Raw genomic sequence first — 21,986 nt, forward strand, 5'->3', positions numbered from 1 at the left:
ATGAAGGAAATCCATAATAGATGAACAGTATCATAACAGCTTGTTACAAAGGTCACAAGCACTTGCTCAGGCATAACATCTTCTGGATCACCCTATACTGTGTGATTTCAGAAGCATATGCAATCACATTGAGCCCACAGATGATAAATAATAAAGAATACTTACTGAATGAACGTTACACATTTCTCTAAATTACTGATCATTAATTTGTTAATTTATGGTACGCATCAAGCTAGGATAAAACCTACACAAGACATCCTAAAAAATAAAAACACGTGTATGAAAATAGATTGGCAAGATTAGGATAAATCAAGAGATAATTTCATTCTATTCTAATTAGTTTGTAATTAAAGTTAAATTAGATGGCAGGTTCTCCCTGCAAACCCATTCGCTGGCTGAGTACACACCGAAATAGTCCTGCTAATCAGTATTCTCAGTGTGTTGCTGTGGGGTTAATTAGCTTTGACTCTCCGTTATTTGCCGTTAGTTGCTGAGGAAGCTAACAATTATGCTAATGGTTAACAGAGTTTTGTGAGGTCACAGTCTACAATGCAGGGAAGATTTAAGACACATAAGCTTGAGTTGCAGTTAGAGGGCCAGTTAATGCTAACGTTGGGGATGCTAATGCGGAAGCACGTTCTAGTGAAGCAGTTCGCTAACCTTTGTGCCCAACATTAGCTGTGCCAGGTTTAGGGGGAGGTAAACTACAGGAGGAGAGTGCGGCCAGCTATCAAAAGGTCTATTTTATCCATCAGCTTCCCTCCTTCTGTGCATGCCAAACAGTGCTAATTATGTTAGCATCACAGCCAGGGGACATTCCATTCTACTGAAAGACATACGACCTGTTTAAAATAACACTCAAATTCACAAGAATAATACAAATGTTGTTAAAAAGACAATGGGTAAATCATGCACCCTACCATAAAGAAGCTATGTAGCATAGCACCCATTTTAGCATGCTAATAGCTAACTAAACACCCAATTAAGAAGGTATTCCATTTATACTTCTTACGTATACCAAGGTATACTTCCTCCCAACCTTTTTGTATGCTGGCAGCACAAGTCTCCGAGGGTTAAAGGTTACTGTGAGAGATGGGGGAGGAGCTCTGAGCAGCCAACTTACTTCATCCCAAAACGCTAGCAGAGATGACGCGGACGAAGAAGAGACCGATTCCTTTTTTGTGGGGCGACACACGGGAAGGGACAAACAATAAAAAGCACATGACAGCTTCAGGTTTTTGGGGGTTTTATTGGGGAGGGTTATTCCGCAAAAAGAACACAGGAGGGACCAGACCTGACAAGGTCATAATGTGGTCAACTGCAGGGACAAGCTAAGACCACCGCTTCCAATGGCTATCCTGAGTAGATTTATGGCCCTGAAGAGACCAAGACCTAAGCCAAAACGACAGCCTCAACACAAGCCGTTTCCTGCAAACCAACACTGAACAAGGCCTTTATATGTTGACGTTATGTTACCTCAATGCTGACTAACCCTTTTTTTTCACCTCATGAGGCAGTTAGGGAAAGGGGGAAAAAACCCTGGTTCACGGTTGTGTTGAGCAGTAAGATCTTTCGACCGCAAAGCCACGTACTTGAGGTGATGAAACTGAGGGGAAGCGGTTACTAGCTGACAGACAAAACCAGGTTCTCTCTCGTTAAACTAAGGTCACGGTCAGCTTTCTTTTCTTGCCCTTGATGGGCGGTTCCTCCCTGTGGCCTTAAGCCCTTCTCATAACTTTGGCCCATTAGCGGTGGGTCCCGTCCAGAAAGCAGCCTGCTGCACGGGGTCACTGTGTGCTGAGAGGTAACATGAGCCAGACGTATTCCACGGGGGGGGGGAAGGGCAGGAAGCATGATACCGCTCACTTCCTCCTCTCTGGGGCTTTGAACTTCACACGGGTGATGAGGTGATTGAGCACATCAGAGGGTCAGGCCATATGAGCTTGGCACTCTCTTGCTTTAAACTGTGTGTGTGTGAGAGAGAGTATGTTTACATGTGTGTGTCTATATCTGAGTAAGCAGTCTGTGTGTGAGAGTGAATATGTTGGTGTGTGTAAGAATGTCTGACTATCCAAGTGTGACAAAAGTGCTAGCCAGTCAGTCTGTGTGTGTGTGTGTGTGTGTGTGTGTGTGTTTATGTCTGAGTGTGGGTATAACTTTAACACCAGACGAACAGTCTGTGATCAGGTACGGTGCCCTGTGAGACAACGGCCATCCTTAAGAAATATCTTAATCAAGCCCCCATCAACCTGTCAACACACACACAGACACAGACACAGACGCAGACGCAGACACAGACACAGACACACAGAGGTTGGTTCTTGACAAAGGAGAGACTCACTCTGAAGGTGAGGTCGTGGGCCAGGGGAGAGGTGTTGAAGTACTCAAAGATGGAGTCCTGGAAGTCTGGCAGTTTGAGACCTGTGTGAGAGTGGGACAGCAGTTTGTATTACTTTCATTGGCTGAATAAAGGAGAGCATAACACAGTATCCAATGAGAGAGAAGGATGTAGTTTGTATTACTTTCATTGGCTGAATAAAGGAGAGCATAACACAGTATCCAATGAGAGAGAAGGATGTAGTTTTTATCTGTACAACTAGTGACGGCAACTGTGACTATTAACTATTAACCGTTTGTATTATGTCAGAATTGTATTATGTCAGAATTGTAGATATTGTTGTAGGTCAGATAAAACCAAAGCCGCAGCAAGTGGAGCCACCCTGAGACCCGAATTTCTACAAAGTAAAAAGGTTGATCTATCTAGATATAGAGGGAAAAAACTGTATATTTATGTAGTGGGTCATGTAGACACGAGGGTTGTGGGGTGTAGGTGGGGGCAAATTGTCTCCTGAGTTATATAAATGATATAGGACAACAACACATCAGACTACCTAGGTGGTACACGTTACGCAGCAGGTCGAATTTTCATTTCCATATATGTAGTATAGTATGAGTATTGCCATACAGTATGTATTTTATTGCAATGTATTGCAAAAATATTGTATTGTGACCGTTGTATCCTGACACGTATGGTGAGGTCTTTGCCGATAACCAGCCCTAGTAGATACCAGGGACCGTTGATTTAGGGTTAGGGTTAGGGCATGGTTGGCCAACCTTTGTCTGAGCGCGTGCGGCTCTCCTCCAGTTCCTTCTTCATGCTCTCCAGCTGTTCCGCCATCTCCCTGCTCCTGGCCTCCGAATCTTTCAGCTTGCTGTAGGAGTGTGTGTGTGTGTGTGTGTGTGTGTGTGAGAGAGAGAGAGAGTGTGTAGAGAAATAGAGAGAATATACAGTTATGCACCATCCACTTCACTCTCTCATCAGAAAGCCATGTCAACAACACTCGCTTCATCTAAATCAAACACCACTCAAGCCAGCGTGCGGCTTTCCCTCCTGAATTATCTGCCCTTTGACCCTGGATGTGATCATCAACTTCTCCATCTCTCTTTCAATTGACAAATGCTGTGACCCCCTTGGGGGGGGGGGGTCACAGGGGCGGGGCTGACCTCTCGAAGGAGATGTTGTTGGCCTTGACCTTGCGCATCTCTTCCTGCACCAGCTGCTTGGCGCGGATCTCGGCATCCAGGGCCGACTGCAGCTCCAGACGGGCCGACATGTCCAGCTTCTGGCTGCGACGCACCTTCCACAGCGGATCCTGACGCAACAGAAGAACAACAAGAAAATTTTACCATCATCTATTCATCCTTTATTTATAGACGATCCTACTGGGATTACATATTTCATAAATCTCTTTTACAAGAGATCCTCTGACTTCACTCAAGGCACTTTCCGTGGTTGGTGACACTGATTGGCCAAGAGACAGAGAGGAAGTCACTGGCTAACGCACACATATACAAGCACGTATTATGTGTGGTTGATTTAGCTTTGCCTTGCACACAGAGGTATTATGGTTCAGAAGGCTGAGTTGGTTTTAGCAGGGTGCTGGACACTCCAGGCCCGCAGGGGGACAATATGTGCCCACTGTAAATTGATTTCGGAAAATGTGTCTGCTCTCTCTTTGGTTCACACCTGAGAACCAAAGGGACATGTACCAAAAGTGTTACTCCGCCCATCTGGCTAATTCCATTGGTCCCTTTGTGCAAACTCCACCCACCCAGGTGTGCCAGGTGAGCTAAATCAAGCATGCCCACTATTTCAGACCTACTAGAAGTAAGAGACTCAGCAACAAGCCAATGAAGTGAGTTTGTGTATGTATCGTACAACATTCTCTTGGAGGCCGGTAAAACCACGCTGTCACTTATCGAGCTGTGAAGTAACAAAGAGGTAAAAGATGCAAGAATTCATCTTTCCCGGAAAAAAAGGGGAAAACTCGTTTAAGGAAAACAGCTGTTCAATCATTTCTACTGAACCTCAAAGTAGGCCGAATCATTACATGTCAAATACAACACAAGTCGCAAAATTTCCTTCTATTTCAAGCCCTCCTCCCCCATATCGAGCGAATGAGTGTGAGGTAGCGTCATTTCGAGGCTGATGATGAATGGTCTTTTCAGGGAGCTGGGAAGACATTCCACGGATGCTGGCGGATCGCATGACATCACGGTCCCTGACGGGACAGGAAATGAGACATCATATCCTCCCTAACCGCCCCTCATCCTGACCAGAAGTCTATGATCCCAGCATACCTTCCTCCTCCAGACACTGTCTGAAGTAGCTCACCAGGCTCATCTTACAAGAAGAAAGAGAGTGTGTGTGTGCGTGTGTGTGTGTGTGTGTGTGTGCGCGCACGATGCTTGTTGAAGACATCGTTGCATTTGAGCACATTTTAAGAGTGTCATAGCACTATTTATGCTCTATTCATCAATAGAGATCATTTTAGGTCATTATTGAGATTTCATTTTTGCTGAATTGGCATTAAGAGCATCTTTTTGCCATTGTTTTGCCATCGCAATTCAAAAAACACGTATTAAAAAACTGTGTCTAATACCTACGCCTCTACTCTAATACCTACTTCCTCTACTCCTTCCTGGGCTATTATAAGCAATGGGAAGTGTCTTATGGTAGCAGTCTCTTCTGTGACGCATATGGCCCCTTCCATCTCCTCTGAAAATTATCACTCAGAATCCAATTTTGCTTTCTTGGTCTTCAAATGCTTTAAAGTGCCAGTCTTAAAAAAAAAAGGAGAAAAAAAAAGTACTGGCTGGGGACAAACCTATTTTCTAACACGCTTAAAATATCAATTCAGGTCATTTTTCTGGGAGCATTCTCAATATGAATTTTTCAACAAATCTTTACGAAAACTAGTCACCAACTGAAAGAGACGGGCCATATGAGTGACAAACATGCAACCCTATCGCAATGAGAGCAGCCCTATGCACCGCCCTCATTTGGGCGCCACATCCACAGTGATTGGAGGCTGGCTTTGATTGACGCACTCACCCGCCTGTCCCCATCAGCAGGGGGCAAGGGCTTCTGGGGTGGTGTAGCCACTCCTGAACCTCGCTGGGGCAGCCATTAAAATAAAGAGCAACGCATTGACCTCAACACACACTCAACACACAACTAGAACACACAGACAAGGAGAAGATCAGGGACAGTGGCAGAGTAAAGTAAGGCACAGTGGTACAGTAGGGTGGAATGCAGACGAGGCTGGTGGAGGACAGGTTCATTGTGACACAGCGTTCTATACCGTTCCTCATTCCACACCATGCATTACAATGAGTCCGTCCTCCGATTTCTACCTCCACCAGCCTCCCCTGGTGTAATGGTCTGGTGGGTCTGTGGTTGGTGCAACACCAGTGTTGGGAAGGGTAGTTTGGGCTCAAAAACAGAGGATTGGGTCACGGTACCGTCGGTAAAACTGTGCCTGTTCTCAGGAGGAAACCTGCGACGACAATTAAATACTAAATATCTACAAAATAATAAGCCAAATACCTTGCTGCTATCGATGCTTAGGTCAGTAGATTCGTTGTCATTGCTGACTTTTTTTCGACTCCCTTTCCAGCACCATAAGGGTGGGGGGTGGGGGGGGGTTAATATTCCATTTGTCAGCCCCTAAGTCTCATTCATCATTTGGGGGTTAGCGTCCAACCTATGACCCTCTTATAAAGACTGAACACAGGGAGTCTATTCTCCTCTCATCTTCAGCCCTAACCTCGTTACGGAGAGAGGATATTAAATCAAACGTGACCTTGGGTGTAGTTCCTTCTCCTAGCCTAGCGTTAGCGTTAGCGTAGCTGTCATTTCCCCTCCATCTATCCTCATTAGACAGGCTATTGAGGCTATTTTAGGCTAGCTGCTCAGGGCAGACTTAGCCTTAGCTTAATGACATCAGCCCTGCCGGGACTGAGGGGAAAGCATATCACTGACCAGAGGGAGAAAAGCTGTGTGTGTTGTTGGGGATATTATTCCAAAAGAGGGTGTTTTTGACTTACTGTAGTTGCTCAAGCTACACAGGGGCTTGTGGATGTGTATGTTGAACAAACCAACTCTCCCAAACCCTCCACAGAGAAATCAATCCCATTTCAACCCAGACAAATCAGGAAATTAATCCACAAAAAAAAAAAAAAAAAAAAAAAAGTCCTCCCCACCCATTTCCTTCACTAATTGCAGTCGAAATGGAATTAATCCCAACCCTGACACCTTGAGTACATCCTTGTCTGCCTGGGTATTTATAGACAGTACAGCACTGCAATGTTCTTAAAGTGAGAGGATGGGCTATAGTCAAGCTTGTAGGGCACACAGCTGCCATGCCCTCCAGTGACAAGAGCACTTGATCAGGATTGCTCCAATTAACACACCAGCTGTACCGGGTCAATGGAGCATGTTTCAAACATGTTTGTGTGTCGTGCAACGCTTACTAGAAGCTTCCGTTCAGCTAAGAAATGTGAAATGACAGCGGAAGTGTGATTCTAGTATTCCCTTGGTGACGGCAGTCCAACCATGGGCCCGGTTTGACGGTGTAAGATGTAATCCCTTGTTGTGGGATGGAGGGAGGGGAAGGGGCTGAGTTGTGTGTGTGTGTGTGTGTGTGTATTAAAGCCCTCCTCCAGAGGGGTGAAAATGGTTTTGTGTCACATGGTATACCTAGAGTGTGTGCATGCATGCGTGTGTGTGTGTGTGTGTGTGTGTGTGTGTGTGTGTGTGTTTCCTACCAGGGGTCTGGAGCCCAGGCTGGAGCTGCGGAGTGACTCCAGCTCCTCCGTCATCTTGGAGGCCAGGGCCTGCAGGTAGCCGCGGGCGTCCTTCTCATCGCTCACCCTGGGGGGGTACACACGTTTTCAAAAGGTTATTTTTTGGAGTGGGGCAGTCTCCCACTCTCTCATTTCCTTCAGTTTTTATTAGACAGTGGAGAAAGACAGTGGAGAAAGACAAGGGTTTGTCAGCAGGGCATCGGCCGGATTCTAACCCATTCTGACATGGGTATGTGTGTGTACTTGTAGGCCGTGGTGCTAGACCACTGGGTTTACACACGTGACCAGTGTCAGTTAATGCTGCGTTGCACTCTGCACTCTAGGTGGTGAGCATTCCGGAACTCTTTGGCCGTTAGTGAATGAACCAACATGCTTAATTCCTATGCATTTGACCCAGGTATCATATCACACCTGAGTTCACATAGTATTTGAAATCATGTCACTTATCTGTGCTGGGTTGAGTTTGCCTGCTGCAATGGAACCAATGGAATAGTCCCCAAAAGTGCAAACCCCTAGACAGACGCTATATTATTTCAGATACTAGATTGAACCCAGGTGTGGTACGGCCTCCTCCACTCACCACTGGATGATCTCAGCAATCTGGGCCTCCCAGTGGGCCACGCTCTCCTTCTTAGAAGCCAGGTCCTGCAGCTCGTCCTCCAGCTGACGGTTCTGGGCTGTCAGCTTGTCCACAAAGGTACACAGCTGAGAGAGAGAGAGAGAGAGAGGAGGAAGGAGGAGAGAGGAGAGAGGAGGAAGGAGATGAGAGAGAAAGGGAGAGAGAGAGAGAGAGAAATGAGGGGTAATAAAAGAGAGGGAGGGAGAGAGAGAGAGAGAGAGAGAGAAAGAGAGGGTATGAAGAAGAGGTAAGCGTCTGTTCACTGTGTCACGTCTAGCCTTGAGAGAACATGTGTGACCCATCATGGAAAAGGAGGCTCAATCACAGATGTGTTGACTGGTTCTGTTTGACTGGTGTGTTGACTGGTTTTGTTTGACTGGTGTGTTGACTGGTTCTGTTCCTACCCGGTCGGTCTCTGTGGTCAGCTTGCGGTTGTCATCGGTCAGCATGTTGCGCTCGCGCTCATACTTCTCCTTCAGAGCGCCGACCGCCTCGTCCATCTCAGATTGCCTGGAAACGGAACAGGAAACACACTCTGATGTAAAAGAGCAGTCGGAAGAATCAACACAAATCTCACACCCTGAGGCGCCTGTTAAAGGTAGAGTTTGGCAATGTCTTTAAGAAATCTATTTTCTCTTTTGACATCCCTAGACGTGTGTGTGGGGGGGGGGGGGGGCGTCTAATTTAACATATCCTAGCGTAGCCTCTCGTCAAAACTAAATAATTAACAAGCTAAACAATTAAGAAAAACAGCCTAAGTGACTTTTTTTTTCTTTTCTTTTTTTTTTTTTTTTACAAAAAACAACCTATTCAAGCTAAAAAAAAAAAAAAAAAAAAAGAGAAAGAAAAACAACCTATTCAAGCCTAGCCTAGCCTAGCCTAGCGTGAACCAACCTCTCTCTCTTGGCCTTCTCCAGCTTGTCCTTGATGACGAGCAGCTCCTTGTGGAGGGACAGCTGCTGGCCCTCCGAGTCGTGGAGCTCCTTCCTGAGGCTCTTGAGCTCGCTGGTGTGGGAGGCCTCGCGACGCACCAGCTCCTCCTCGTAGAACAGCACCTTCTTGTCCAGCTCCGACTTCACCTTGGACAGCTCCTGCTGCGACTCGGGGCTCCCGCTGCGACCACGCCCGCTCCCCTGCTTCACCTGGGGAGGACGGGAGGAGAGGAGAGGAGGAGAGGAGAATGTTTTAATTGGGGAATTCTTTCTGATCATTCTATTGGCTGTGTTGGTAGGTTCCCTCTCTTTGCCCGTGGGCGAGACGGAAGGTCGGTCCCTCCCAGGGTGGCAAAGGTTTGATGGTTTCACATTGTTCTCCACAGGCCAAGGAATCAACATGCTATGAAAGTCTGTATGTCACAAACTGCAGAACGGAAACAAAACTGGAGACACTCACCCTGGCCTGTCAAAATAACGTCAGCTAAAACCAGTCCAGCATGAAAGGACATGCGTGTCTTTGGGGTGACAAGCAGGGTGTGAGCAGGAAAAAGGGAACGGATCTGCACAACTGACACTGAACGTCCTGCACATATAATTCATGTCTGACATCATTTTATCAAGTGTCCATGAAGACATTACTACTAAATAAAAGGTTGTGTCTTAACTCCATTATACAGATGCTTACATTGAAGTTCACATCACTTCCACTTTCTCTGACCTGACAATCATTCTCCTGCAAGTGGGCCTCATTCAGTCCCTTTTTCATGGCGTACAAAACAAAAGGAATCTAACTTTGGTGGTGGATAGAGAGAAATGAAGGAAAACAGGACAGAGAGAGAGAGAGAGAGGGGGGGAATAGAAATAGAATGTAAACAAAGCAGTGACACAAATCAAAGACAAATGAAGACGGGGGAGTGAGAGAAAAAGTAAAAATAAAAAATATTTTTAAAAAGGAGAGGAAACAGGATGAAGAGCACCATGGTTCAAATAAGGACAGAGGACGGGAGAGGAGGGGAGGGGACGGGAGAGGAGGGGAGAGGAGGGCAGACCGAAATAACAAACCCAATAGGTGGGCGGAGAGAAGAAAAAAAAAAAAAGGAGGGATTTCAGAAGCCGAGAGGCCAAAAAAAAAAAAAAGGAGACAAACAAAACGTCTCTCCGGTTTTTCTCCCTTGGCTCCATCGCTGCGCTGTGAAGCCTCCCAGAAGCAAAGGGACCTCCCCCTCCTCCGGTTTAAAGGAGAAGTTTAGACTGTCGTTTCAGAATGCGAGGCAGTAAAGCTGCTCTAACGCGGTCAAGGCCCGGTGCTCTACAGGCCAGCTGTTAGTCAGACCCACTGCCAACGGCAACAACAGACCACAACAGCAACAGACAGCAAGCCTATATATAGCCAGGCCGGAGGGGACCCCCGCCCCACCCCTCCCCCTCAGAACAGGGCCTGACGAGGGAGGAATAAGAAAGTCGGGGGGGAGGAGGAGGAGAGAGGTATAAGGGAAGTGGTGAGAGAGCTGGGGGAGAGGAGAGAAGGGAGACCAGACCTGGATGAAGGAGAGAGGGAGGGAGGGAGGGAGAGAGAGAGAGAGAGAGAGAGAGAGAGAGAGGGAGAGGGAGAGGGAGGGAGAGAGAGACAGGAGTGTGTGTGTGTGTGTGTCCTCTGACCTTCAGGCTCTCCAGCTCTGTCTCCAGCTGTTTGGAGTAGACCTCGCTGTGCTCCCGCAGCTTACGCTCCTTGGACGCCTCCGCCTTCGCATCCTCCAATTGGCCCTCCAGCTAACACACACACACACACACAGGTTAACATCAGCTATCACATACACGCTAGCTGGGTATGTCTGTGAGTCTGGCCATGTATGACCGTGTGTCTGTCAGTCTGACCGTGTGTCGGTCAGTCTGACCGTGTATGTCTGAGAGTCTGACTCAGGACTCAGGGCTACACCCTGTAGGTGCTGAAAGTGTGTGTGTGTGTGTGTGTGTGTTGTGGTTGAGACTGGCATTCGTATACACAGACAGATGCAGGCAGACACCGACACAGACACAAAGACACACACACACTGAAGCACACAGTAATAGTATCTTCTTTACACAAACGTAACCCCCCCCCCCCCCCCCCCCCCAGACATGCTCAGATAACTTGCCAAGCACTAGTGAAGTGTTAAGTTCATTCTCTCATTAAGCGTTCGCTGATCAATAAGTTAATTCGTTAAGCGTTCGCTGATCAATAAGTTAATTCATTAAGCTTTAAGAGGCAATTCACATTATAAGCGACATCCTCTGCGCTCAACGCCAGGAGTTCAATTCATTTGAAATCTGGATGGCGCTTGCACTGCGTTAAACTTCCGCAGCGCGCGCCACGCCATTCTTGCGCTTACCATGTGAAGCTAAGCTTCTAGCTGAGCACCGCGTTTATTTACTTAGCGTTAGCGGAGCTCCAAGTTGATTCGTTAAGCGTTAAGTTAATTCGCTACATCTTAGCTTAGCACAAAGTGAATTCCCTAAGCATGTAATCTGGATCTAGACTTTCAGCTAGCTATAACATTCCTTCCCGCGTCAGGAAGCGGCGGTGGGTTACCTCCTTGCGGGCCTTCTCTGTCTTGCGGATGTCCTGGCGCATGGCGTCCACCTTCTGCACGGCGGCGTCCATCTCCTCCTCCTTGTCCCGGAGCTGGCGTGAGAGGCGCTGCTTGGTGGAGCGCAGCTCGGCCATGCGTTCGCTCAGCTCCGAGAACTCCTGCAGGGCCAGCTTACGCTGCGAGTGGGCCTCCTTCAGCTCCTTGGTCTGGGACTTGAGACGCTCCAGGGACTCCGCCAGTTGCTGGTGGTGGCGGAGTGTGTGTGTGGGGGGGGAGGGGGGGGGAAGCAAGAGAGAGGGAGGTCGAAGGGGTAGGGAGGAGAGAGAGAGCGGGGGAGGGGAGGTGTGGGGGGGGGGGTTCAGAGGAAAGAGGAAGGGTGAGGGTTGAGTTCAGAGGGAGAGGTTGAGGAGGAGAGAGCGAGGCAGATGAGAGAGAAGGATGGTGATGGAGGAGGGAGACAGCGAAGGCAGCGGATGAGGGACAGAGGCAAGACAGAATGACAGGCGTCGGGATGGAATGAGGAGAAGGAGAGGGAGGCAGAGAGAGAGAGAAAGGAGGACACGGAGAGTGACAAAGAGAGGGGGAGGAGGAGGAATCAGGATAGAGAAAAGGTAAAATCTGTGAATAACTGCCAATAACGACCAATTCTTAACTGACAGACACCATAGTAGTACACAAACACACACACACACACACACACACACACACACACACACACACACACACACACACACACAGCAAACACAGACATTAAGCTACAATACTACTAGCAATATTACTTATTACTTATATTCTAATATTCAAAACAATTATTTGCTTTCATCAGGGTACAAGCACTTCAGGGCAAGTGCACGCTTGAAGCTCAGTCCAAGGCAGACTTCAGGGTCAAATAGCTTTGGTAATGAAATTAGCCCAAAATTTGTGTCTGTCTTTGAGAATCCTGACTGCCACTAACTGATGACGTGACAGCATTCATCTGAATAAAAAGCTCCTACTGTTTATACACTGGTGATTTAATGACCCACGATCCAAGGATATTAGGTTAGTGTGTGTGTGTGCGCGTAGATGTGTGTGTGCAATTGATATTAGGTTAGTGAGTGAGTGAGTGAGTGAGTGAGTGAGTGCGTGAAGGAGTGTGTGTAGGTGTGTGTGTAGGTGTGTGAGTGTGAGCTTCAAAGGAACGCACACAAGTAACAGAGTGAAAGAGACACCTGGGAGTGTCACAGGCTTCCAGTTTTACCTTGTGGATGTCCTCCTTCTCCTGTCTCAGGGCCTTCACCTGCTTGTCCAGGGCCTTCAGCTTGGAGGAGGAGCTCTCGTAGTCCTGGCGTAGGGTGACCGCCTCCTCCAGCTGGTGCTCCAGCCTATCAGAGTCTGGGAGAGGGCAGAGAAGTCGCTGACACCATGTTGCATTGAAGAATGAATGGAGTACATACGTATGTGAGCAAAATGACCAACATTGGAAGCATACTGTTCTGATAACAGAAAGCCTATTTACGAAACTGTGTCGTACGACATGGTGGAGGGGTAGTACCATAGCACACATTCCTATCCAGTCCCTTCAGATCTACAGGAAGTATTTTAAGGTTGTGGGCTAGGGACAGATTTGGAATGAGACTTGGGTTGCCAGGTTTGTGTTGGGTTGCCAGAGTGAGGTTCTTAACTGACCTGCTAGTTTCTTCTTGAGCCTGTCGATCTCCTCATTGAGCTTCTTCATTTCCTTGTCCCGGCCGAGCGTTCCGGCCCCGCGACCCGGGGCATGGAGGGACTGCACCGCTTGGGTGGACTCTGGGCTCAGGCAAAGGCAAAGGTCAAGCGGTCAAAGGTCACATCGATATGTTTTTCTGGTCATTCATCGGTACAGAGTTCAAAGGACGAGTAGTAGAGAGGTTCACAATCAAGAGTGAGGTCGCAGTCTGATTTGACTTTCCGGTTTCCTCTTGCCTTTCGTGTCCACAACAGTTTTCCTTCGGGACAGTAAAGTTTATCCTATCTGACATGATAGTAACTGGATAAACTTGAAACAATAAAGCAATAGGGCAAGGCACTTATAAGGTGGTTGTGTAAAAGAAGAAAAGACCAATGGAGTGTGTTGTGGGGCGTCTGTGTGCTCGACTGCGCACACGCGTGTGCGTGTGTGCGTGTGTGTGTGTGTGTAAAACCTGTGTCCTGTATGCGTTAACCTGTGTATGTGTGCGTCTCCTCACCCTGCAGCTTGCGGCTCAACTCTTGCTTCTCCTGCTCCAGCCGGCGTATCCTCCTCTCGAAGGCCTCCACCTCCTCTCCCCCTCCCCCTCCTCCTCCTCCCCCCTCCCCCTCCTGGGAGCCTGCGTCAGACAGCGGCGCCATCTTCACAGAGCCGCTGTCGGAGAAGCAGCTGTCGGTGGTGTAGGTGAAGCCTACAAAGGGCAGGTGCTGGCCCGTGAAGCCTGTGTGAGAGGCAGGGGGGGCGATGTCCTGTTGGGGGACAGGGGGGAGATGAGGGTGAGGGTGGGGGGGGGAGACGACGACTGGTTAACCAAACAGCCACACGGACCGAAATATGTTTAGAATTTTGCATTCAAATCACTTCCTGAAACGAAATCAGGAAATGTACCCCAACAACCCTTCTAATCGCTACAGCCAACTCCCCTGTAAATAAGTGAAACAGAAGCTACGCACAACATGAGGCACTGGTATTCAAATGCTGGCCTGAAGGATGACTTTGAGTGGCCCCCCCCATGCAAAACTAATCATATTTTTGGAACATAGGCTGCAAAATTTCCCAAGCTGGCGCCCCCCCCCCCCCCCCCTCTCCCGCTCTCCACCCACCGGGTTCTTGAGCACGTCGTCGTCCACATCGAAGTTGGAGGTGTCGGAGGGCGAGCTGACGTCGGGGATGTAGGGCGCCTCGGTGGAGCGGATGTGCTCCCAGGCGATGCCCGTGAAGAAGGGGTGGTCCTTGAAGTCGCCGATGCCGTTCTGGCCCAGACGGCGCTCACGGGAGCAGATGAGACGCTGGATCAGATCCTTGGCGTCCTCTGACACGTCGCTGATGTGGGAGGGGAACTGGAAACGCTCCTGCAGGGGGGGGGGGGGGGGGGGGGGAGATGAGAGAGAACAGGAAAGAGGCATTGATTGAGACGGGGAGAGTATCACGGGACAACAAGGCAGGAGGGAGAGCGAGACATAGGCAATGAAGTAGAGGAAGGAGATTAAAGGTAATGAAGGGCAGAAAGAAGCAGAGAAAAAGAGAAAGAGAAGGACGAATGGGCGGGAGAGAGAAAGAGAGAGAGAGATAATGAATTAGAGATACAAGGGGAGAGAGAGAGAGGCCATATCAGGATGTATAACTAGCTCCATTTTAGCTTCCACGTTGATGAAAATAGCTATAAAGTAGGCAAGTGTTTTAGGAACTGGGCCCTTGAGAGCAGTGCTTAGCCTGGATTGCTTCAGGAAATATCAGACAATATAAGAGTTTCTATGATAACAAAATAATCATATCGTATTTGGAGCCAGGAAATGTGGTTACATTAAAATAATTAAAACAAACAAATCAATAAATTATATCGCTTAATTCAGCAAATTAATAATTTAAATGTTATCTGGGTTACCTAACATGTATCTAGCGTGTCAAATAAAATAATACATTTTGAAATAAGCTTCTCGAAAAAATGAAAATGTTTGGAAAATGTTTGTAGCTCTTTTGATATTCACACATTTGTCAAAGTTAGACAGCAGCGCTGCAGAGACTGAAGCAAAGCAGCATGCGGGCATTCCTTTCAATCGCCGATGCAGATTCCAGCTAAATCCCCTGCGTGCTAGGCACCACCAGGCCTTCTCTCACTACCCTGCCTCAGAGGCATGCTAATGGCTGTCCCTGCCTCAGAGGCATGCTAATGGCTGTCCCTAACCACACATCTAACTTAACCCTAACCCCTCCACTCAAACCTGTGATCAGTGGTGTTGCCCCAGCTATTTTAGAGGATCTCCTTTCCTTTGTGACCATGGATGGGTGTCCTGAACGAAACCTCGGATATTAAACGTGGCGATTTTTGTGTAGCATGGAGTTTTTCCACAGTTCATTCACTTCTTTTGCACCTGCAGTTCCTGTATCAGGTGTGCAGGTGTTGCCATTGTTCATGGACTATTTATGGGTGAAATGAATTAATATTTACGACATGGCTCTCTTGATCTTATGGGGGTTCCATAAGGGGAAAGGTGGCAAGCAAAGCATGCGATTCGAAGAACATATGGAAATGATGTTCGGCCATTGTATTGCCCTGTCCAAAAACTACCCCTCGCTACTAATACTACATCCCAAGGCTTACTAATACTACATCCCAAGGCCTACTAATACTACATCCCAAGGCCTACTAATACTACATCCCAAGGCCTACTAATACCACATCCCAAGGCCTACTAATACTACATCCCCAAGGCCTACTAAATACTACATCCCAAGGCCTACTAGATCCTCTATCCCAAGGCCTACTGGATACTACATCCCCAAGGCCTACTGGATACTACATCCCAAGGCCTACTGGATACTACATCCCAAGGCCTACTGGATACTACATCCCAAGGCCTACTGGATACTACATCCCAAGGCCTACTGGATACTACATCCCAAGGCCTACTGGATACTACATCCCAAGGCCTACTGGATACTACATCCCAAGGCCTACTGGATACTACATCCCAAGGCCTACTGGATACTACATCCCAAGGCCTACTGGATACTACATCCCAAGGCCTTGTCCAAAATGGCTGCCTTCATCCCAAACTTACCTCGTGGTTCATGATCTTGCCGTAGGTCTCCACCAGTGACTCAGCGTAAAACGGTGTCTCCCCATAGAGCATCTCGTACATGCAGACCCCCAGGGACCACCAGTCACACTCGGGGCCATACTTCCCCATGCCGTCCTCCATGGCCTGCAGGATCTCAGGGGAAATGTAGTCTGGAGTGCCTACAGCTACAGAGGACTGGACCTGCATGGAGGGAGGGGGCAAGAGAAGCCATTTTAGATGTAGTTCACTCTAAAATTAAAGATTGTCAGACGTTTTGAGACATAACTGGAAACACCTGAAGACAGACAGCAGTGTTACGATTGCTAGCAAAACCGAGTCATACTGGTAGTTAATTAACGGTACATGTATGGACTGTTCCCACAGTCGTAAAGCTGGCGCCTGTGTCCAAAAATCTAGGTTTTGTTTCTAGAGATTTGTGATGTAAGGACTTCCATAGCGCATTAAGGTCATCATCACAAACATTTTCCACATTGAAACCTCAGGTCAAAATTAATTTTCATTCTACCAACTGCCGAGGAGAGAAGGCTCAGTGGCAAAAATACCGAGAGCGTGAAAATAATAATAAAAAAAAAAACCTGTGAGTGATAAAATAAAAAGTTAGCATGAGAGCAGAAAATGAGCCGGGCCATAAATCTGATTCAATAAAAACCCGCCATGTAGCACTTCGCTAACCGCCGCAGCCACGGCGTGACCCCCTGTTAACTCCTTTACGACACTGCGTCATAAAAGCCATTCGAATCTGTGAGAGCTCTCGTTTCCATCTTTACACTCACTGACCTCGACACGCTTGGAAGTCGTAATTTACAGCAATGCAATGGTTCTTGGGGGGGGGGTTCCCAGAAACTAAGAGGGACATATTTCACTTGAACATTAAATCACTTCAACAGTAAATTAATGGGGAGTGCATAACTTTTTTTTAATTATTATTATTATTTTTATGGGAAACATTTTGAGACAGAGACGAGTGCTACTGAATAAAACGTGATCCATTATCATCATTATCGCCACGATTATAACATAAAGTTTAATTATCACTGGACTTACTTCAGCCGGATGATGTCATCCAGATTCTCACTTAAAATCAAGCGAGGAGAATGATAAAAGACGTGTCCCTGTGTGCCAGAAAGAGCTTCGGCTGCACAGTTCTACAGCTACTCACAGTATGGGGATGTCAACTGAACACGTACCACCTATGAGAAAGGTAATCTAGATGATGTAGAGGTCTGCCCTGCAGACATTTCCTTGTTTATGAGTATTAGTTTAGAGCTGCTGCTGCGGCCCATTCTCACAGCTATCCATAGTATGTGCATGGGTCAATCTAACAGACAACCGAAGACAAGAGGGAAATCTAGATGGTCAGTAGATCTGTGCTGGACTACTCTTGGGAATGAGCCTCGCTGTTACGACTAAGTGACGTGACACAGAGCAAAGCCCCCGTCACACTAGTCCACTGTGTCCGTTCGTTACGGATCGAGTCAATGGTTTCTCTATTGGAGTCATCTGTCGACGGACAACAGAGATGACAAGGGTCTTTAAGTGTCCATTAGTCTGTTTTTTTTTTTATGGACAGAAATACTTGGAGGAGTTGAACTTTTGACTGTCTGTTCGTCCGTTCAGCCAATTAGAAACGAGGAAGTGTGGTTGACTCGCTAGGCTCAGTGTTCTGTTGCAAACGTCACGCCAGAATTCCATAAACCAAATCATACAGTGACTTCATACTTATATGTTTTTGTCCATTTTCTGACGGACTTGTGCGTCCGGGGCCTTACAAGGAGACGTCAGTGTTTGTTGTTTTTCTGACGGCACTGTGAATGCCACAACGAGCTAGTGTTGAGGCCCTTGCCGTTTTGCGTGGAGACATTTGTGTTCGGCGCAGCAAATGTGAGCCGTGCCTCCTTTTTAACAGGTCAACTTCTTATTCTTGTAGTTTATACACTCAAGAGCACTTTATTAGGAACAGTATACTAATGCTGGGTAGAGCCTCCCTTTGCTCTCAAAACAGCCTCAATTCTTTGTGGCATTGATTCCACAAGATGTTGGAAACATTCCTAGAGACAGCAGAGATTGACAGGAAGGATGAGTGAGAGAGGACGGATGACACGCAGGACATGTCGATGGCCGGAATCGAACCAGGGACCTTGGGTACGCGCCTTAGTGTGCTACGCCACTGAACGCGCCCCGAGAGCCATTGTTATTGACCAACCAAACACTGACATAGCTGAGCTTCACTTGGATAGTCTTACCTCATTCTTCTTTTTTTTGTCCATTGTGTTCACATGAGCTGCAGGGTGATTTCATCTCATTCTACATTGTGGTGTTTGTGTGAGGATGTGGCATAGCCCACAGTATTGTTACACACACAGAGTACCAGAGTAAAGGCTCTGTGTACAGTACTCCTATACGTGGAGGTACACTGTACGGGACGCAGGGCTATTTCTATTCTTTTTGCACCACTACTGTCGTACCAGTATTGAAATAGGGTGTGTGTGTGTGTGTGTGTGTGTGTGTGTCTGTCTATATGGATTTGTGAGTGTGTGGGTGCGCGTGACTGTGCGTGCATTGCTCACCGTGCCGTCCTGCATCATCTTCAGACAGGAGCCAAAGTCGGCCAGGCGGATGTGTCCGTTCATGTCCAGCAGCACGTTGTCTGGCTTGATATCTCTGGAGAAGGGCGGGAGGAAGGAGGGGGGAGGGAGAAGGAAACCGTTAGGATAAGGGGAAGTACATGAAGCTGACCTTTCTTTACGGGGTTAATGATTCCACCGTGTGTCCCTGTGTGTCAAAGGTGCGCTGTCAAGACTGTAGAGCGACATGCTGCATTTGTGGAGGGATGAATAAATAGCACGTACGCATGCACGTACGCACGCACGCACTCACGCACACCTTCCCTAAACAACTCTCTCCCGGGTGGCTCTCTAGGCTGAACAGGTTGGCATTGTTCACTCTCCCTTCCTTCCTCCCTCCCTCCCTCCCCCTCTCCATTCCTCCCCCCCTCCCCGTTCGCGCTCCCTGGCATGGTGCGATGCTGTGGCCTGGGCCACACACACTGTGCCCTCTGTTGTGCCAATGTGGGCCGGCACCATGCTGGGCGCAGCGGGCACTGTGCAAACACGTAAACACACACACACAGTACACACACAGTACACACACAGTCCATCACAAACCGACAGGCCACACAGTACACAAACATGTCCTGTTCACAGAATCACAACACACAAAGCAAACATATTCACACAGAAAACCATTAACACCTTAATTTTCTCTGGCACTTCTTTGTGACAGGCAACTCAGCACAAACACACATACACACGCACAAGGGGTAGTTGCCCAGTGAACAGCAGTTTGACAATCAAGGGTGTGTATGTGTGTGTGTGTGTTACCTAGTCTGACAATGGGAGGTAGTGTTATGCAAACCTGTCTCTCTGTGTTTAGTTAGACAAGAGTTTGAGGACAACCAGACTATAAACAACACTTCAAGTGTGTGTAGAGAGAGGAGGCTTCCCCAGTCTTCCCCAGTCTTCCCCTGTCATTCCTTGTTTTTCTCGCTCCATCAACCTATTTCCCATTCACTCTCTGACCTTCCTCCACTTTTGTGTACCCCCCTTTCATATCATTTCTCTCTTTCTCTCCCAGTCTTTCCTTCTCTCCATTTCTCAACGTATCAATGTCTCTCCACTCTGTCCCCTTTCCTCTCATTTCTTTTTTTTCCTGTTTCCTCTCTCCCTCCCCTTTCTCCCCCTCTTCCCTCCCCTTTCTCCCCCTCCATCACAATCCGGCTGCCCAGTTCCTTTCCAGCTGCTACATCTTTAATGCTCGTATCTAAAAAGGTATAGACAGGATAGGTGACGGCCTATTGGTCTGCTGCTTGATGACATGGTCGTGGGCCGCTTTGGACTGAATGCAACCTCACGCCTCAGGCTGGAAAAAATAATACATTTGTTAGTAAAACTAAAACTAAACAAATGTCCACTGCTGTGCACAGCGGCGCCTCGTATTATTACAATACTGCGTATTATTCCTCTCATTAGTACTCATTCCATTGTGTAAGTTGCTTACATTGCTGTTTATATTCTATTTATTTTTAAATGTATTGTTGCACTCCTCTGTGGCACTGTCACTTTTGCATTTCACTGCATACTTGTATGCACGTGACAAATAAAGAATCATGAATCATATTACAGTAGCCTATACTCAGCCTACACTCAATGCCTCATTTCCAAGATCACTATTACTAATATTAGAGTAGCCTACTCAAACTCAGATGAATGCCATATTTCCAAGAAAAGAAACTGGGCCTTGATCTGTGTCTGTGGATGAAATGGAACTGGGCCTTATTCTGCCTGTCTGTGGACGGGCAGGAAGGAAGCAGGGAGGGCTGAGCTGAGCAGGGATGGCTGCCCAGGACAGGACTCAGTTTCCCATGGGGCAATGCCAGGAAGAGGCAACCTCCTCACAGGGCTGGGTGGCCATCTGTGTACAGCAGCAGTTTTGTGGCGGACATACCCTCTTGTCAAACATGTGTGTGTGTGTGTTTGCATGCACATACACAAACAGATGCACAGCTCGCTCTCTTTGCACGCACCCTCACCCTCTCTCTCTCTCACCTGTGGACGTAGTGTTGCTGGTGGATGGAGTGGATGGCCAGCACCATCTCGGCTACGTAGAACTTGGACATGTCCTCCGGGAGGCGGTCCTCAAACTTACTCAGCAGGGTCAGGAGGTCACCGCCCACATAGTAGTCCATCACCAGGTACTGTGGGGAGGGAGGGGGACACACAGGGACGGGTCAGGCATAGGAATCTGACCAGGTCCCTCTTCAAAAAAAACCCAACAACTGAAGATGGCTGCAGTACAGTCTTGGCAGGGCATCACCAGAGAATATACCCAGTGGCTGGTGGGGTCAATGGGTCACAGACTTCAGGCAGTTATTGCATATTGAATGATCGCCGACCAAATACTAAACACGAGTGATTCGGACATTTGATAAATCTGTCACCCATCACTTTTGGTGGCCTAAAATAGGGCTACTATTCTTGTGGTTTGATGCAAGTTGGTCGCACCAAATATTCGGGAATCGTACAGTAGTGTTGATGTTTTACAGTGTGTAAAACATTTGTTGTATTATGGCATGGTGTCACCCTTAAAGGTGTGGTGTTGCTCTGTCTAGGGAGGTACAGGACAGAATCCCATCCCAAAGTGTAAAATGGAGTAGTGTGTTATTGTGTTGGTGTGTAGAGGCTCTCACCAGGTAGTTGTCGTCCTGGAAGGCGTAGTGTAGGGTGGTGATCCACTGGCAGTCTCCGTTCACTAGAACGTTCCTCTCCTCCCGGAAACAGGCCGTCTGTAGGGATCAATGGCATTGATAGGTCACTTCGGAAATGGATAGTATTGGCATGACATCTTCACAGGCAAGTTCACCAACATCGCAACTAGCGCCTATCATGAAGGACACCAGTCACACAAATCAGTGGCAAAAATGTTAGAATCGACTGTGTAACAATAGTATTCTTTTCTCGTTCCACAATTCACCAGTGCAAATACCGATCAATCGCTCAGTTGATAGGCTACATTAGTTGCCCCCAAATATGGCGGCAAAAGTGACATCTGTGAATCCCTTGCTCTCTCCATTCCTCAACCTCTTCATTCAGCAAGACCCCCCCTTTGAGCTCTGGTGTGGTGGCTTAGCAGCAACATGGCTGACAATTACACACATATACATTTCACCACAAAAGGTCCCCAGTCTGCTGCCTGGGTCCGTCAGTCTGCCCTGCCTTCCCTTTGTGTCTGTTTCCCTCTCTCCTTATCAACTAAGTTATAAATCATAATAAATATAATCAATTGAGTAATAGTGGGGACTCCACTCTCCCTTAGAAATAATGATATAATAAATGTTATTTTCAAAACACGTGGGGATGGGTTCAA

The 21,986-nt window shown here is 47.6% G+C and overlaps 1 protein-coding gene across 4 annotated transcripts in view; it reads right to left on the bottom strand.

The window, feature by feature from the left end:
- The window catches only part of cdc42bpb (CDC42 binding protein kinase beta (DMPK-like)), a 61,848-nt gene that overhangs the window by 14,348 nt on the left and 25,514 nt on the right, over window positions 1–21,986 (bottom strand). For all 4 annotated transcript variants that reach the window (XM_083689046.1, XM_083689045.1, XM_083689044.1 and 1 more), the window contains exons 4-20: window positions 21,310–21,405; window positions 20,669–20,817; window positions 18,632–18,725; window positions 16,044–16,244; window positions 14,085–14,333; window positions 13,481–13,730; window positions 12,942–13,061; window positions 12,514–12,647; window positions 11,273–11,515; window positions 10,363–10,473; window positions 8,663–8,910; window positions 8,173–8,278; window positions 7,730–7,854; window positions 7,111–7,216; window positions 3,505–3,653; window positions 3,115–3,212; window positions 2,342–2,421 (exon numbers count right to left, since the gene is read on the bottom strand). In XM_083689046.1, coding sequence (XP_083545172.1) covers window positions 2,342–2,421; window positions 3,115–3,212; window positions 3,505–3,653; window positions 7,111–7,216; window positions 7,730–7,854; window positions 8,173–8,278; window positions 8,663–8,910; window positions 10,363–10,473; window positions 11,273–11,515; window positions 12,514–12,647; window positions 12,942–13,061; window positions 13,481–13,730; window positions 14,085–14,333; window positions 16,044–16,244; window positions 18,632–18,725; window positions 20,669–20,817; window positions 21,310–21,405 — 2,559 coding nt within the window. The remainder of the gene's footprint in view (window positions 1–2,341; window positions 2,422–3,114; window positions 3,213–3,504; window positions 3,654–7,110; window positions 7,217–7,729; window positions 7,855–8,172; window positions 8,279–8,662; window positions 8,911–10,362; window positions 10,474–11,272; window positions 11,516–12,513; window positions 12,648–12,941; window positions 13,062–13,480; window positions 13,731–14,084; window positions 14,334–16,043; window positions 16,245–18,631; window positions 18,726–20,668; window positions 20,818–21,309; window positions 21,406–21,986) is intronic.

Source organism: Argentina silus (assembly GCF_951799395.1).
Source record: "Argentina silus genome assembly, chromosome: 17".
Lineage (NCBI taxonomy): Eukaryota > Metazoa > Chordata > Actinopteri > Argentiniformes > Argentinidae > Argentina > Argentina silus.